Source organism: Pogona vitticeps, chromosome 12 (assembly GCF_051106095.1).
Source record: "Pogona vitticeps strain Pit_001003342236 chromosome 12, PviZW2.1, whole genome shotgun sequence".
NCBI lineage: Eukaryota > Metazoa > Chordata > Lepidosauria > Squamata > Agamidae > Pogona > Pogona vitticeps.
Window position 1 is genome coordinate 13071434 of NC_135794.1, and position 17346 is coordinate 13088779.

The following is a 17346-nucleotide window of genomic DNA, read 5'->3' on the forward strand; positions in this document are numbered from 1 at the left end:
AGGTGATTAGGTCACATATATGGTGGCAGCACTGTGAGTTCTGACAAATCCAGTGAAAATGTTTAGGAATCAGGAGATGTCCTATCAATGAAGGACACTGTTGTAACTCTACTGGATTTCCATAACTCTAGGATCCCTCTGATCCCACAATATTGTGGGATACAAAAGATTGGAACACACAGGTTGCCATGGAAACCGAATTGCCTCAGAGAGTCAGCTCCATGCAGGCAAGAGAAGAGAAACGTTGTCTACTCATCCAAATTAATCACCAACTTTTAGCGGAAGTGGGAGAATGTATTTATATTCAAGATGAGCCAGTATGGGGGATACTTGTTCACATGTTTGCATCTGTCATCCTGAAACAGGGCCAGAAGAAAAATATATTGTCAGAGAAATTAGTTAAAATATATTTATTTCCTCTTCTAGTAACATTAGGAAGAGACACACAATATCAACCCCTATTCTTTTGAATGGTTCACTAATTATGGGTAAAGGAGAAAGCTTAGCTTTCCTTTTATCTCTCCCAACCCACAATCTCTGGCATATGCCACATGTTTTTCATAATTGTTTGATTTCTGATCCACTCTTGGCCAATAAAAATTCAATGTTACTTTCTGAGTTGTTCTAGCTGTTTCCAGATGTCGTCCAAATGCACTACTGTGAGCCATTTGCAAAACCTTTTCCCTGTATTTAGTTGGCACCATCAGCTGCTTATGTAATCCTCCCTTGTCCATTATGAGGCTGTTTTAACATTTCCCTATATAACTTGTCTTGAACTATAACAACACTCTCTGGACATTTCACTAAATCAAAACATGGTTTCAAACTACTATCCCTCTTTTGTTCTACAACTAAATATGAAACACTGTGTTCTTTAAAAAGTTATTTTATAAATCTGCCTATTTATTTACTCCCTCAGAGTTTGATGGTGTTTCTGAAAGAACCTCAATCTCCCTTAAGTGATATTCCAATCTTAATTGGTTTTCCTCCCCTCGTAACACTTCAGATTTGTGTCCTGAGTTCGAGTGGCAACACATACATTCTTAACATGCTTCACCAAGTCATTTCCAATCAGGCACAAATCTGATATCTCCTGTGAAAACAGCCCAGAAAAGCAACTTCCAACTCATACAGCCCAAACAAATTCATCTTTTCCATTGAACTAGAAGAGACAATGCAATCAAGCACAAAATACACCCAGGGAAAGCGTTTGAGTATCTGCTTTAGATAGAAATCTGATATTTAAAAAAAAAACAGCCTAGAATAGTGACTTCCAAATAATTCATTTCTTCTATCAGACTAGAGCAGGGGTCTCCAAACTTTTCAAAGTGAGGGCCACAACATACATGTTCCACATTCTGAGGGCTGAAGGAAGATACGCATATGCGCATACACATGCCCGCACTCCCACATGGCCACCAGGTTGGATAAAAAGGCAAGGCGGGATGGATGTGGTCTGTGGTCCGTAGTTAGGAGACCCCTGGACTAGAGGGAACAGTCAACAGCAAAACAGTCTCAAGGAGCACATTCCAGCACCCATTTGGGGCAGAAAACTGATATTGCACAAAACAACTTGGAACAGTGATATTCAGCTATCTCATCAGATGAGAGGGGAGAACACATCTTCAGGAACCACATTCCAGTATCTATTCCAGGGAGGAAACCTACATTGTACCAGACAGCCTGGAACAGCAACTTACAAGTAGGACAGTATGACAAGGTTCACCTTTCTCATAGGACTAGAAGGGATTGATGTATCGAGCCACAAAACACTGGCCACATTCTTGGACCTGTTCTGTGCCCAGATTCCATGTTTTGGAAATGGCCCATGAACAGCAACTTCAGATTTTCTGCCACACTGTGTTTCTGAGTATGGACTGAAGTTCCTGTGGAATGGTGGTTTGATGCATTGCACTCATCTGGTCATAAGTGCCTGATGAATTAGTTGATGCCACCAATTCTAACGCTGGGGTTTCCACTTGGAAGTCACCATTTCTGGCTGTTTTTTGTTTGTTTGTTTGTTTGTTTTGAAGTATTGATTTGCTGCCTGGAATGGGTACTGGAATGTTAATCTAGGAGACGTTTTGTAACTAATTCTATCAGTCCCCTCTAGCTGGATAGGTCCAATGAATTTAACTGGAAATTACCTACTCACTGTTCCAGGCTGTATTCCACAATATTGATTTTCTGCCCGGACGAAGAACTGGGATGTTGTTCTTACACATGTTCCATGGCTTGCTGCATCTGTCTCATTTAGTCATCCTACTTGGAAGTTGCCATTCCAGGCCACTGTGTTCCATTCAAGCAGGTATGGGGGCAATAAAGGCTTAATGAATAAATAATATTTATTGGGGTTGAGGTCTAAAATATTGTTTGGATGTTTGCCCAGCACATCACACTGTTTTTGGCATAGGTTTTTTATTAAGAAGTCCCCATTCCAACTGCTCCATTCCATTCTAGTTTTTACCTAGTCCCAAAATAAAATGGAGTTAAACAAAGAACATACCTTCTCATTATGTACTAGTGTCTTATCTTGCTGGCTCTTACAAGTAGGGTGGTCCATATATTGCAGAAATGCATTTATAGCAAGAATTAATAACTTGTAGCCTAAAATTTCTATGTACATTCTGGCTGTTTTTGTGGTCTTTCGCCATCTCTGCTGCTCCCAGGTCCCTGCCAGTGGCCAAATTGTTATAATGCCATGGAAAAATCTGTTCTCTATCTTTTGTATCAGGGTGTGAACATCCTCTTGAAAAAAGAGTTTGTCCCTTTAAAGGTGGTGCATGACTTGTTCACATATCGTTATGATAGGCTTCTGAGGGGGTGATTAGACTCATCAACAATGCTCACATCTTGTTTTAAAGGTAAAAACCTTTAAACAAGGTGGACTGGGAATATCTTGATTTAAATTATAAAAGCCACATTTCTCTCCATCACCCCAATGCAGTGGTAAATTCAGTAAGAGAAGCAGGGCAGGGTATGCTGATGTGATCTACACTCGCTGAAGACTGCCTACTCATGTTGCTGTAGCACCATCAATTACAACTTTCAGAACATAAATCTGGGTCATCCACAAAGCCTAGAGAAATCCTTTCCAAACCTAAAAGGTGAGCGAATTGGGTGTTTCCAAATTCTGGTGGAATTTTATATAAGAGGATTTCGGAGTCACTAGCATCCTATGTCTGGTGTTATGTCCAGCCTTCTCACTGAGTATCAGAGTTTCTCTGTCCCTTAATTTCTGAAACATTGGCCTGGATGGTTTGAAAGTTCAGGTTCAAGTGATCACATAACCAAAACTGCAAGAGTGATTGAAAATGATGCTAAAAATAACCTAGTGAAGTCTACCTTATCCCAGTCTGGGCGTCCTAGCTGGGTTCTTGTTCTGAGGCCTGTGATGGAGTCTTTCTTTTCCCTTTTTGCAAGCAGATCTAATGCCATCTGCAGGCCAATGGCCTTCATGTCATTCTTGTTGAGTGCTGAAGTCACATACAAGTGCATCTCCAGGAAGTCCCCTGTGTAAAGGAAATAAAATGTTAAAATTGGTACCACTTACCCCTCCACCGCCTGCATTTTCAGTGCCCATGAGAAGGACTCTACATAAATCAACACAATGATATGTGTGGTGAGTTCAGGCTGTGCTATATGTGCAGAAGCTCTATCTGATTATGTTGATATACATGTACAGCATTTTCATATGTATGACCACTAGAAGCCTTGTGGAGGAAAGCTGGTTTGGGCAAACCCACTCTTTGAATGAACAAGGAGGCTTTCTTCTTCACACAGACACATTTTGGTATTCCTAGTAAATACCAGAAGAGAAAACCTAGTTACGAACCAGATGAAACTTGACAGTACCTTACTAATAAAAAGTAAAATAAAAATAATTTGATTGGGATTTAGCCCCATTTTCCCAACAAGTATCTCCAGTTCACTGCCTTATTTCCTTAGAAGTTCCATGAAGTCTCATTCTGGTTTATCTGGTCAAACATGCTGTTCAGCTTCAAATAAAATTAAGCAAAAATACCAACAAACTGCTCACATACATACCAGTAGGGTCTTCGTTAGCTTGACTAATCTCCAGCTCAGTGAGCAGGCTTAAAAACCACTCAAAGGATACTTGGTCTCGATTAATCCAAATAAAGTCAACCTGAAGACAAGAAGGTTTCCCTGCTACTGTTATTTATCTTTATAACACAAAAAATATTGCAAGAAAAATTCCAAGGCACTACTCTGAAGGAATAATTTTACCTTCTGGAGTTTCATCTTCTCATCCTGAAGGTTCTCACCCAATGTGTGGTTCTGGGTAAATGAGGTTTGCTTCCTTGTATGATATCTACCAAGAAAGAGAAATCCTGGTTTGTAAACATGAAGAAGCCATAATCCTTTCCACACCTTTCTCATCAGCTCAGAATATATTAATACATACCATTAGAAATTACTCTCGCTTATTATTTTGAAAGTTGACCAATTTTTAAAAGCTGTACCTTTAAAAATGTATACATATCTTTAACTGGATTGAAGTCTCTTGGAAAATCAATATACATGTTTAGAATTATACTATCTTTTTAAAAGTGAAGGTGTCATATTTGAAATGGAATTTTGGAAAAGGGGGAAATGTGGGGTTTTGCCAGTTGAATATAATATGTTGCCCACCAACCTGAACATAATGCTTTGCAGAACAGAGGCAAATGGTGTGATCCCTATTCCAGCCCCTATCAAGACTGCATGTTCTGAAGCGAAGATCCGTCGTGTAGAAGTTCCGTAAGGACCATCAATATAACACTGAAGTAAAGGAAGAGAACAGCAGAACACTAAGTTCCTGTTCTTTACAAAGCTGGCTTATTATATTGGTGACTTATCACTGGACATAGTAGATGAGTAAATGAGGCCTTTACCAGATAATCTTATTGTGTGTATTCTATGCTATCAAGTCAGAACCAACTTATAGTAACCTTAATAGGGCTTTCAAGGTAAGTGAGATATTTACTTACACTTCCCAGTGAGATTCCATGATCAACTGGGGATTTAACCCTGTTCTCCAGAGTCCTAGTCAGTCACTCTATGCACTACATCACACTGGGAATACCCACCCCATTTTTGATCACATGTTCTTGTGCAAAGTAGTTTGGGGGAAGAATGTGGATGTCTTGACTGCCTGTGTCCAAATTCCAGTCACAATGGAACCACAACCGCAATGAACCCACAATCACTGTATGTGTGTGTGTGTGTGTGTGTGTGTGTGAAGGAAGAGAAGGAGAAGGGCAGAGTCGCACGGGCACCTTAGAGGGAATCTTGTTTGTAACTACTGTACATGTTGCATCTGGCTGCGGAAGTGGCCCTATGACTTAAACGGGATTTGTGTTGCCCACCCTTACTATTTCTCTCTGGTCCTGTGTTTTGCTCCATTGACCTTGTCAACAAGACATGACTAGATTGGGGTGAGAGAGTGCCATCCTGCTTGCTTCAGCATATATGCCTTTTCTTCCTCAGCACCTAGCTCACATTTTTACAAAATGCTCTGAAAACTTGTCTTAAAGTGAGGGGACTGCATTAAAGGGCAGAATGTTTCAAAACAGCATTACAGTGGTGCCTCGCTTAGCGATGTTAATCCGTGCAGCAAAAATCGCTGCTAAGCGATTTCATCACTAAGTGATATTAAAAAGCCCATAGAAACACATTAAAACGCCTTTAATGCATTCCTATGGGCTTCAAAACTAACCTTAAATGAAAACCCTCCATAGGGGCAGCCATTTTCGGTGCCTCTAAAGCGAGGCAACACAGCGGACGGCCATTTTGTTTACCCGGTGGCCATTTTGGAACTGTCAATCAGCTGGCCGAAAATGGGGGCTTTGCGATGATCGCTTCCCTGCGATCATTGCAAAGCGAATTTTCCCCATAGGGAACATCGCAAAGCGATTGTTTTTGCGATCGCAAAAACAGTGTCGCAAAGCAATTTCTTCGTTAAACAGAGCGATCGCTATGTGAGGCACCACTGTATTCTGTTTTCTTATTTCAGCCACTTAGCATACCTTTAGAAAAAAAAGGATTTCTCAGTGGTGGAAGTGCCAGACTGCTGGCACCCAGGACAGACTGTTCTCTATATTCTACAATTTCTGGCTGTCCTTTTCTTAAAACAAACCAACTTCAAATTCTATGCATCTTCAAAGGCATCTGATGCAACCTGAAGTCACTACTCCTACCGTGCTTCCCAGAAAATAAGACAAGGTATTAATTTTTGCTCCAAAAATGCACTAGGGCTTATTTTCAGGGGATGTTTTATTTTTTTCATGTACAACAATCTACATTTATTCAAATACAGTCAAATCATCTTCTGGTTGCTGCACAATGCTGCGCAATGGTGGAGGGCAAGGTTTCACTTAACTGGGGCTTATTTGGGGGGGGGGGGTTAGGGCTTATATTACAAGCATCCTGAAAAATCATACTAGGGCTTATTTTCAGGTTAGGTCTTATTTTCAGGGAAACAGGATATCACCATTGAACTCATCACTTCTATGCAGTTGCCCCCACTTTTCATCCCAACATGTTCACTGTACTGTATATCGATTGCAAACGTTCTGGGAAATATATATGATTCATACAACATACGGAAGCCTGCTAGAAATGAACAAATATCAAAGAGCAGCAGTAGATTTTATCTTGATACTGCAGAGTCTCTGATTCCCATGAAGCTTACCAGAAATCTGTTACAAACAGACACTGACATATTAGCACCATGTTTACTAAAAAGTTAATTTCCAAAAGCCCACAAATCAGCTCTGAATATATGGACTTGAACCCAAGAATGTCTGTGTGGCATTCAGCTCTGCTCTCACCTGTCTGTCACAGCTGGGCAGGGGAACCTCAGCCAATGAGAGGACGGAGGGTGGTGCAGAAGTGGGAGGAGCTGGGTTATATAAGGTGTGTGTGAGTGGTTTTGAGAGAGCAGTTTGAGAGATGAGTGATTAAAGAGATTGATTGAGAGTGAGAAAGAGCCTGTCAGTGAGGGAAAAGTCTGTGTGAGTTAGTGTCTTATAAACAGCGATTGACTAATTGATTTTATACCTGTGATTTACTACTTTTATTTTGTGTAATCAATAAATACTTTATTTGTTTTGAAAGAAACACTTGTCCCTTTGATTATAAGGATAGGTTGGTGGCAGCAAGTTTTGGTGAAAGGTAGTGAGCACTCTTAGAGGCCTGGATTGGTAAAGGCTTGAGGGTGGCCCGCTACAGTCTGGATTCATTGAACAGATCTTCCACCTTCAGCAGAATTTTATTTTATTAGGAATGAGATACTAACAAGCCACCAGTCAAACTGGCAGGATAGGTGACATTCAGGGGGAACTGTACATGAGCTATCTCTTTAGTTCTATCTGTTGCTACATGGATTAAATAAGAGGAGAGAACAAATCCTGTTTTCACAGTACTGTGCAGTTAGATTTGGTGGAAAAAAATGTGACAATACATTAGTCCTTGTAGAGAAAAATCTCATTTACATCCAGGGCCTGGTTGAGTGAACTTGCCATTTCATGTTCTTGTGCAACATCCCACTTCAGTATCACTGGCAGCAGAAAAATTCACTGTAAGTCCCTGCCATCTAGAGAATGTTTTAGAGCAAACTAGGGGAAAGTAGAACATTTGTCAATTAATTATTTCAACTTTAACGACTACCTCTTTTGGCTGTGAAAGAATCAATGTCATCATTTTTTCTTGTTAGATTGTTGTTGTATCTGTAAATAAAGTGCTAGTCTTTCTTAAATCATTTTAATGTATTCACTTTTTTGTTATGATAATAGCTGATGTTAATGATACCTCATTGGGAGTTAATGATGGCAGATCTCCTGAAAGGGCAATTTACCTGAAGGGTAGGGGATATTAGGGTCAAAGCAGACCTGAAGAGAAATGTATATTCCCCGCAACCACATTCCTTCTGTAAGCAGCCCCTTATCTCCAAAGAGATTTACGGGGGTGCCGGAGACTGGGATGAGTCCGAAATTCAGACAAACCTCTGAATGCTGAGCAGAGCCACTTAGGTCTCAGCAAAATATGATTTTTTTTCAGACAGTTGTCTCAGCAATTGGATCTGCAAAAAACAAAAACAAAAACAAAAAAAAACTATACATGTCTTCCACAAAGCACTCTTTAATGCATTGATATGGGTGAGGAAAAACACATTGTAGGAAAAACATGGAACATTTCACTATTTGAGGGTGAATAGTTTTTAATTATGTGTGAAATGTATTACCTAGTTTAATTCAGGACCTATGTGTGGTGGGGGAGAAGATATGTTCCATCTTTGGGGTGGCAGAGATAGAGAGCTGTCATTTTATGGTCATGACTTCAGCTGGATAGCAAGCAGCCTGAGGCTGCTAAAGAGGTGCACACATCTTTCTGTCACCTTAGGGAACTATTTATTTATTTGATTTTTGACTGCCCATCTAGCAAATCACTACTCTGAGTGATGTACAACAGAAACAAAGAAACAAAAATTATATAAACATAAATAATATAAAAGTTAGCTATAACAAACTAAATCCCTCATTGCAAATAACACAACAGGCAGCAAAATAAATGCTGCTCAGTATAATATGCATCCTTCCTTCTTCCTCCAATTAATTGGTGAGGGCCTCCCCAAAAGCTTTTCTAACAAGCTCTGTTTTGAGCAGCTTTTTAAAGGCATGAAGTGAGGGTGCCTGATGTAACTCCTGGGGTATGGCATTCCATAAGGAGGGCATCAGAGCTGAGAAGGCCCAGCTTCAAGTTGATGTTCCCTAGGCCTTTTGTAGTGTTAACATCTGGAGGCATGAAGTCTGTGAGGACTGGGTCAGATGGGTAGTCAAACTTGTCAGAAAACGTTCAGACAAGTAACAAGGTCCTAAACCATTTAGGGCTTTATATGTTAGAACCAAAACCTTGAACCTGGCATGGAAGCAAACTAGTAACCACTGCAAGAGGGCCAGTGTTAGGGTGATATGATCAAATTTCCTCACTCCAACAATCATTCTGGCCACCCAAATTCTGGATCTGTTTAAGCTTCTATATGGGCCTCAAGGGAAGCCCCATGTAGACAGTAGTTAATTTTTTAGACCACCAGTGCATGGACCAATGTTGTTAGGGACCTAATATCCAAATACGTAGATATACAGCTGGACATTTCGCCTAAGTTGGAAAAATGTGGAATGTGCCACAATGGAGTCCCGTTTTCCATGGTCAATGTTGAGTCTAAAATAATGCTCATACTACACATCTGTTACTTAAATGGGAGAGTAAATCCATCATGTTTAGGGGAAATACCCCATAGGTAGATGGACCCCCAACAACATGATGTCTGTGTTGTCTGGATTCAGCTATGTTTACTAGTCCAGTTTAGTACTGCAGCCAGTCAACTCTCTAGGCACCGAACAGCATCTACTGCCAATGGATTAAAGGAGTACTGATGACACAATGCTCCAGATCTCCTGATTACCTTCTCCAGTGGCCTTACATAGATGTTAAACAGCACTGGGGAACTGATCAACCTCTATGGGACCCCACAATAGGGACTCATGAGGTCACAGCCCCAGGGACGTGGTGGCACTGTGGGTTAAACCACAGAAGCCTCTGTGCTGCAAGGTCAGAAGACCAGCTGTCCTAAGATCAAATCCACACGACGGAATGAGCTCCCGTCGCTTCTCCCAGCTCCTGCCAACCTAGCAGTTTGAAAGCATGTAAATGTGAGCAGATAAATAGGTACCACCACAGTGGGAAGGTAACAATGTTCCATGTCTAGTCGCGCTGGCCACGTGACCACAGAAACTGTGTACGGACAAACGCTGGCTCTACGACTTAGAGATGGGGATGAGCACCGCGCCCTAGAGTCAGACACGACTTGACTAAATGTCAAGGGGAACTTTTACCTTTACTTTACCACAGTCCCAACAGTCTATCCAGGATGATACTGCAGTCAGATGACTGTATTGAAGGTGGCTGAGAGGTCAAGGACAACCAACAGGGTTACATTGCCCTGGTTGGCCTCCCTTAATAGGTTATAGTGCAGCTGACCAGTGCTGTCTCCGTGCCATGCCAAAGTTTGAACCCAGACTGGGATAGATTTAAAGAGCTGATTTCTTCCAGGAACGCCTGCAACTGATCTGCCATCACCACTCAAGCAATTTGTCAGTAAATGGAATAATTGTTACAGGCCTAAAATTGTTCATATGTTGGTAAGTTGACCTTTTTCATAATGGGCCTAATGATAGTTGCCTTTAAACAGGAACCCCCTTCCCACAAGGAAGAATTGATAATCTGGATAGCTATTGTTGTAGCAGTCAAGACAGACAAGGATCAGGATTGGAGGTGGTGGACCTGCAATGAGCAAGCACCCTGTCAACTTCCTCAGGTGTCATTGACTGAAAGTGATTCAATAAAGCACAACAAGATGGTACTCTGAACATCTCAACTTGATCTGCCAAAACACTGGAGGAATCCTGATCCCAATGGACTATTTACTTTTGTTCTGCTCTACTTATATATTTGTCAAGATAAGGGATTTTATGGAGTTATGCTAAGGCTCCAATACACTCTCATCCAAAGAAAACTAAACACTTTCACATGGCCCATGAACTTCTTGCTGCTCAGGGAAGTAAGAAGCATTTAAAAGTGCATTAAATATGCCCTTCTGTTAGGGGCACATACCTTGAGTATGGGATGTACGTGTTTGCTAGGCAAGACAAGGTTATTTCTGGATTGCATGTTGTTCATCTCCTCATGTTTGCTTGCAGCCCCCCAACTGGGATTGCATGTGGGTGTATAAGACAAGATCTCAATCATCTCATCTCCACTGGTGGCCACAGACTGGTCCAAGTCAAAGAAGCCAAAGAGACTTTTCTGAAACAGTTCAAGGAGATCCCCTGGTAATTTATATGATCAAATCTGCAGCTACATTTTCCTCATCCCTACTTCAGACAAAGCTTACATCACATTAAAGCCTCATTCATGAATTTTGCAAGCGGGGTAAGCAATTTTTTTCTCTACTCGTTATCCCCATCCTTATTTTTCCACTGTATCATCTATCTTTTCCTACATGGCAGAGAATCTATTAAAAGGAGGAAAATAGAATAGTTCTACAGTGCCTACTGACCTCTAGTGTTAGGATTAGCAAAAGTAAAAGACCACACTTAACATTCTGCACACATGTATAGCCAAAGAAAAGAGTTAGTTTAAATTTTGTGCAGAGTCGCTTGCTTCCTCTAGCTGAGTACACACAAGTAATGAATATTCAAAACAATGCATAAAACTCATCTCTCACCAGCACACACTGAAGTCCTGTCCCATAGATTTTACCGTGTAAGGCTGATGATGTCAATAAAAATTTTCCAACTACCCCCTTACCCCAAGATTCCAAGGCTCCTGTGGAATCCCTTTCATTGTGGAATGAAGATGGGGATGAACAGAATTTCTGAAAACCGACACCAGTAAAGTCATCCCAATGGTGGTGATTTTCAGGGGGAAAAACACCTCGTCCCATGAACCCCAACAACCCCTTTCATTAGCCTTATATGGCATAGCTGTAGAAACTGGATTTCAGCCACGGAGTCCCAGTCTCCCAGGGTGTTCTGTACATCCATTTGAATACCATAAAATACAAAATGAAGGACAATCTATTAACTACAACAAAAACCAGAGAAGACCCCAACTCATATTTTAAACCACAGACCTGCATCCACTTCTTGGACCTGTTTTTGTTTCCTTGGTTTCTAGCCACCAACAACTCGGGCCTATGGGTCTGAAGCTTATTATGATGCCAGAAGTATTCATATAATCTGTTGGTCCATTGTCCCTGGGATCTTATATGCAACCATATGGTTCCTTTAAACAGAACAGAACATTGTCCAGTTGAGGCAAGCCTTCCATCTATCATGACCGGTTCTTCTGGTGGAGGAAATTACTTAATATGAAGAAGTGGATCAAAGTCAAATTAGCAGGCTGGAACTAATCACTCATGCACATTGGCCTTGTGGAATGACTGCTAGGATCACAGCAGGGTAGAGGTGGAAAAGGAATTAAGCTTGACATCTGAGCAGTGGAATATTGTGGGTTACCAGCACCCTGGGCAAGGCAAGTATTGCACCCCCAACCTGTGGACCATTAGCACTCCCCGAGTTCCTTCCACCAATCCAATACAAAACCCCTTGCACCCCGGCACATGTATTGTATTTTAAGAAAATACTGATTTAATTAAAGTATGTAATTTAATGCTAATATACTCAAATTTAATTTGTGCAAATTTTTCAATAATAGTAGTGACATCCACGTAGAACTCTCTCTCAATTGACAGTATTGCTAGGTTACTCAGTTTTTCTTGGCTCATTGTAGATCTCTGATACATTTTGAAACTTCTTTCACAACTAGCAGTTGAAATAGAGATAGTAAAGAGGATTCTTAATGAGGGAGGCGGAGCTTGATCGCAGTGAAGCAAGCAGCTCCCGGCTAACAGCTCCTGGGAAAAGTGGGAACTGCCCGGCCTGTCGTCCCTCTAGAAAGGGGGGGGGCGGAAAGGGAGGCCAGGAGAGGTCACCCCCAAGCAGATGGTGAGCCCAGAAGGTAGAAGATTTTGCAGCAACTGGGTCTTTCTTCCCTCTGAAAATTCACCCAAGCACGGACCGGAGATGGGAGGCCATCTTATGGCAGAAAGCTGTGGGAAAACTCCACCCCCAATTCCCGAAGAAGGAGAACAAAAATACAGCTGAAAGTACACAATAACAAAGTAAGTTTTTGATTTATGAATAACCTCATTATGATGTTAAAGAAACTAATGTGAAAATACCTGACCGAAAGGAGAGAGGAAGCAGTGAGCCGGCATGCCAGCCTGTGGATTTTTTTTCCAAAGCGAACTTTTAAACAACAAGTTTACAACTAGCAGACTGGCTCAAGGTCAATGAGATAAGACAGCGAGATGGAAAAAGTTTGTGTTTCTGGAAAAAAATCCCAGTGGAAATATTACTCAACAATCTTTAAGGAATTGAAATCTTGTTAATGCTGTGCAGTCTGGTCTCTTCTTACTAGTTTGAGTGGGACTTTGAAAATAAAAGCTTGTCTTCGGAGCAAGAGGCATAAGCTTGTGGGAAGAAAAAACAGGCAACGAATTATCAGTGTGGCAACATAGATTGAAGAACTGGAGAAGCCCTCTAGGAGCAACTGACAGTGAATCATCAGCTCGTGAGTGAGAGGAATTTAACAGAATAGACTGAGGACTTTAAAAAAATCAGGGCCAGAGTTACTGAAGGACTATAACGATACTTTTTTTGGAGAGACTGGTTCCCTGTGTCTGCTGTGTTCGGACTATTTGAATTTGCTGTGGATTTTGATAATATTGCTATAATATCTGGATAAGGATACTATTTGGACAATAACTGGATAAGGAGGGGAGGACATTTCGGGGGGGGGGGTTGGTTTGTTAATAAAATAGTGGAATCAAAAAAATAATATTATTTACACAAACTATATATACTGGAGAGATGGAAATGACCTCCGAAAGGTTGGGAATTTTGCCAGATAATGAATGGCTGGTTACTATGCAAATGACAATAATAACAGGATTCCAGCAGGTAAATGAGTTCATTAACCAGGTGGAAGATCTTATCAAAGGGAAATCAGCAGAGGTAAAACAACAGTTGAATGAAACGACCCTAACACCAATACAATTTACACCGAGAGCTATGCCAGGTACTATAGGTGAGAGTAAGAGTTACTCTGTGAGCTACTCAGCTATAATAGCCAGAAAAGGTGATGTTAAAAATCAGACTACTGTCCTGCACTCAATTTTATTTTCCCAAAACAGAAAGAAAATAGAGTTACAGAAACAAGAGAAGGGCACTGAGAAAATATGGGAAGTGCTAGAAATGGAGATTTTTCCAGGCAGGCTGATTGCACGTATAAGACAGAAGGAAATTGAAAGAGGGGATGTATTTTATAATTGGTCTCGATTTCCTGATAGAGTTGGAATAACTTAGATTTAAATTTAAACATGAATGTATACTTAATATGAATAGATTGTATGATTGTATACTCTGTGTTCTCCTATCTTCAAAACCCTTTTCCCATCCCTTACACTTCCTTTTACCTTTTGTATTCCTTACCCTATTCCCAGTAGTTTAAAAAATTAAAAATTAAAAAAAAGAGGATTCTTAATGTCACAACAAGGATTCTTAATGTCACACTCTCTTGCAGCTTCCCTTTGTATGCTCATTGAAGCAAAATTAAAGCTGTCCAGTTAGCAATCTGGGATTGACTCCCTTATAAAGACCACATTTATTATGATGATTTAAATATTTTTATCCCACCTTTCTCCTTAAAAAGGACCCAAGAGGGCTTACATCATTAAAAAGGTAATATTTAAAAGCTAAAACAGTAAGGATACAAATATTTAAAAAAGAATTAAACAAGTATTGTATTAAAATGGTAAATAAAATCAATATTAAAATATTGAGCACAACAATCCATTTAAAAACCCCTCTCAGAACACCAGTCATTATGGAAAAGCCTGCCTGAAGAAGAACAGCCTGCTTGTGGAAGGACAGCAAAGATGGGGCCAGCCTAGCTTCCAGGTGGTAGGACTTCCAGAGTCTGGGAGCAACAACAGAGAAGGCCCTCTCCTGTGTCCCCACCAAGCCTACCTCTGAGGGTGGTGGGACCAAGAGAAAGGCCTCCCCTGATTACCTTAATGCCTTGGCAGGCTCACAGAGGGAATGCGGTCTTTAGAGATTTAGAGATTTATAGGTCAGCACTTTGAATTCTGCCCAGAAACTGATCAGCAGCCAGTGGAGCTGCTGTAACAGGGGAATTATATGTTTCCCATAAGCAGCCCCAGTTAGCAACCTGGCTGTGGCATTTTGGATCCGCTGGAGTTCCTGAATACTTTCCAAAGGCAACCCATGTAGAGTGTGTTACAGTGATCCATCTGACAAGTAATTAGGGCATGTGTCACCAAGGCCAGTTCAGACCTCGAAACAGCAAAATGCCTTCTTTTTGGTCAAAAATATCCCCCCACATTAAAAGCATTATTGGGGATCAGGTGTATTGGCACATTGCATTGGGGTCTCTGGACAGTCCAGATTTGACCCAGCCCTGATTTATTTTCATCAACAATCTATGTGACTGCTTCCATGGCTTCCGTTTTCCGATTCTATCCTGAAAGCAACCTGCAAGGTAGGAATGGTTGACTGAAATATGATTTTAAATTGGTCTCCATTTGTAAATTTAGCACTTTAATAGTAACACTAGTAGTGGCTCCCTCAGAGGCTCAACATTGGAAAAACAATTCAGGAACAAATTTGATTAATTTGCATAGTATGCAATATAATTTGTTTAGTATGAAAGTGAGGACACTGACTTTACATTCTATACAAATTAGGTTACTTGAATTTTAAGAACAGGAATATGGCAGCCTTAGCAAGTCTGAGAAATCACCATACAAACTGTTGTCCCTCGTTTCCTTATTTCTGTCTTATATGGCACACTGCAGTAATGGGTTACTAATAAACCACAACTTCCTTACTATTTATGTCCTTGCTACTTTGAAACCTCAGATCACGTACCTAATTGTTCTGGAGCACTACTAATGGTGAATGGATGCCACTCATATTTAGCTATGACTGGGATATTCAGGTATACATAGTCACCAGGCTTGTAGTGGAAAAACCGAGGTCTCTTAATCACCAAATGAGTTACCTGGATTAAAAGGCAGAAAACAGAACAGAACAAAACAAAAAGAGTACACACAGTACATAAAGAGGAGAGTGGTATTTGCACAAGGTATTACCTTCTCTGAGGATGAACCAGTCTTAGTTCTTAACCTCATTCATTCTACCCCTCTAACCCTTTCCTTTCATTCTATAGGAAGCAAACCTTTGAGGGTAAGAGGTTGATTTCCACAATGTACATCCCTCTAGCATGCGATAATACAGTACAAAACACCTTCTCTAAGAGGAACAGCAGTCCAGGAACTACAAACCACTTCCAAAAATTAGGACCATGGACAATTAGCAAAGCCCAAACTAAGATATAAGAAAGGTGGGTCCAGTAGAAGACCTGTCAAAGAAGAAGAGAAAGCAATGAACTCTTTTGAACAATAAACTTAAAGCACTTGAAATCATGTCATTTAAAATACCCAAAGAAAGCTAAAATGCACAGATCTCCAGTCTTAACACATGAACAACTAGAAAACTGCCCACTGTGTAGAGCCTATAAGAGCAGGATTTCATTTCTAAAATTAGAAGTACTAGCACTTAAGTTGATTCAGCTGTAATAACATTTAATCTCGAGGCTCTTCTTCTACTTCAGGGAAATAGAAACAACCTGTGTTTTCTCAAAAGTGAAGGAATAAAAGTTCATGTATTTTCAAAGATATATTTCTTTTTCATTTGTGTAATCTATCAAGGATAATTTCACACTGAGGCAGAACAAGGCCTATGGTAAGCAGCAGCCATACTTCACAGGTGTGCAAAATGCTGGATCATATAATCTGGGATGATGCAGTGGCCACACTGATTGGCTGTATGTAAATGTGCATGTGTATAACTGTGTGGACCCGTGGAGAAGATGTATGGATCTCTTCTAATGAATGTCATGCTGTCGGTTTCTATTGCTGAACTTCTGTAAATACACTTGGTGTTGGAAGAAGCTGTCTTTGTCTGTGTGAATCAACTGGACTGCCTGGACTGGGACAAAAACTCTGCTAATTTACACCAACATAATCACTGTTACCTATTATTCCTTGGTTGATACGTGACACTGGGAATGAAGATTGCTTGTTACACCCTTACATGTTTATTTAGCTAACTTAATGTTAAATGAAATAACCAAAAGCCAGAGGAGATCTTGCTTCTCACCTCAAAATGCCCACTCTTGCGAACAATGGTGCTTGAGCACAAGAGCATGAGGCAGATAAGAGCCTGTAGCACAAGACCTGTGATAGAGGCGGTCCCATAAATCCAGCCAATGCCAGGACGAGTGGTAAACAGGTATTCCCAGAGGTTATAGCTGTCCTTGGCCCAGGACATTATCACTAGATGAGAGAGAGAAGATGGGTAAACAAGTTCAAGTCATGCAGTGAACTGGCACCTCAACAAGAACCTTCTGCAGTGTGGCTTGAACTGTTAAATACAAGCTGAGACAAGGCTTTTATAAAGGATTGGGATGTTAATCTGTTTAAAGAGAGGCCCATAAAGTCTTGTAGCTGAAACTGAGCTGAGCAATTACCATGAGCATGAATTGAAAGCAGGCTTTCAGAGCACTGGCTCTTTGTCAGAATTTGGACAGATATTTCTCAATAATAGTTTTAATAGTGTCTGAAGGTGCAAGAGAGAA

At 40.7% G+C, this 17346-nt stretch overlaps 1 protein-coding gene across 1 annotated transcript in view; it reads right to left on the bottom strand.

The window, feature by feature from the left end:
• The window catches only part of NOX5 (NADPH oxidase 5), a 127535-nt gene that overhangs the window by 17657 nt on the left and 92532 nt on the right, over positions 1-17346 (bottom strand). The window contains exons 12-20 of the mRNA XM_078380875.1: positions 16869-17044; positions 15886-16068; positions 15576-15708; positions 11696-11847; positions 10675-10866; positions 4658-4782; positions 4249-4333; positions 4048-4147; positions 3346-3512 (exon numbers count right to left, since the gene is read on the bottom strand). Coding sequence (XP_078237001.1) covers positions 3346-3512; positions 4048-4147; positions 4249-4333; positions 4658-4782; positions 10675-10866; positions 11696-11847; positions 15576-15708; positions 15886-16068; positions 16869-17044 — 1313 coding nt within the window. The remainder of the gene's footprint in view (positions 1-3345; positions 3513-4047; positions 4148-4248; positions 4334-4657; positions 4783-10674; positions 10867-11695; positions 11848-15575; positions 15709-15885; positions 16069-16868; positions 17045-17346) is intronic.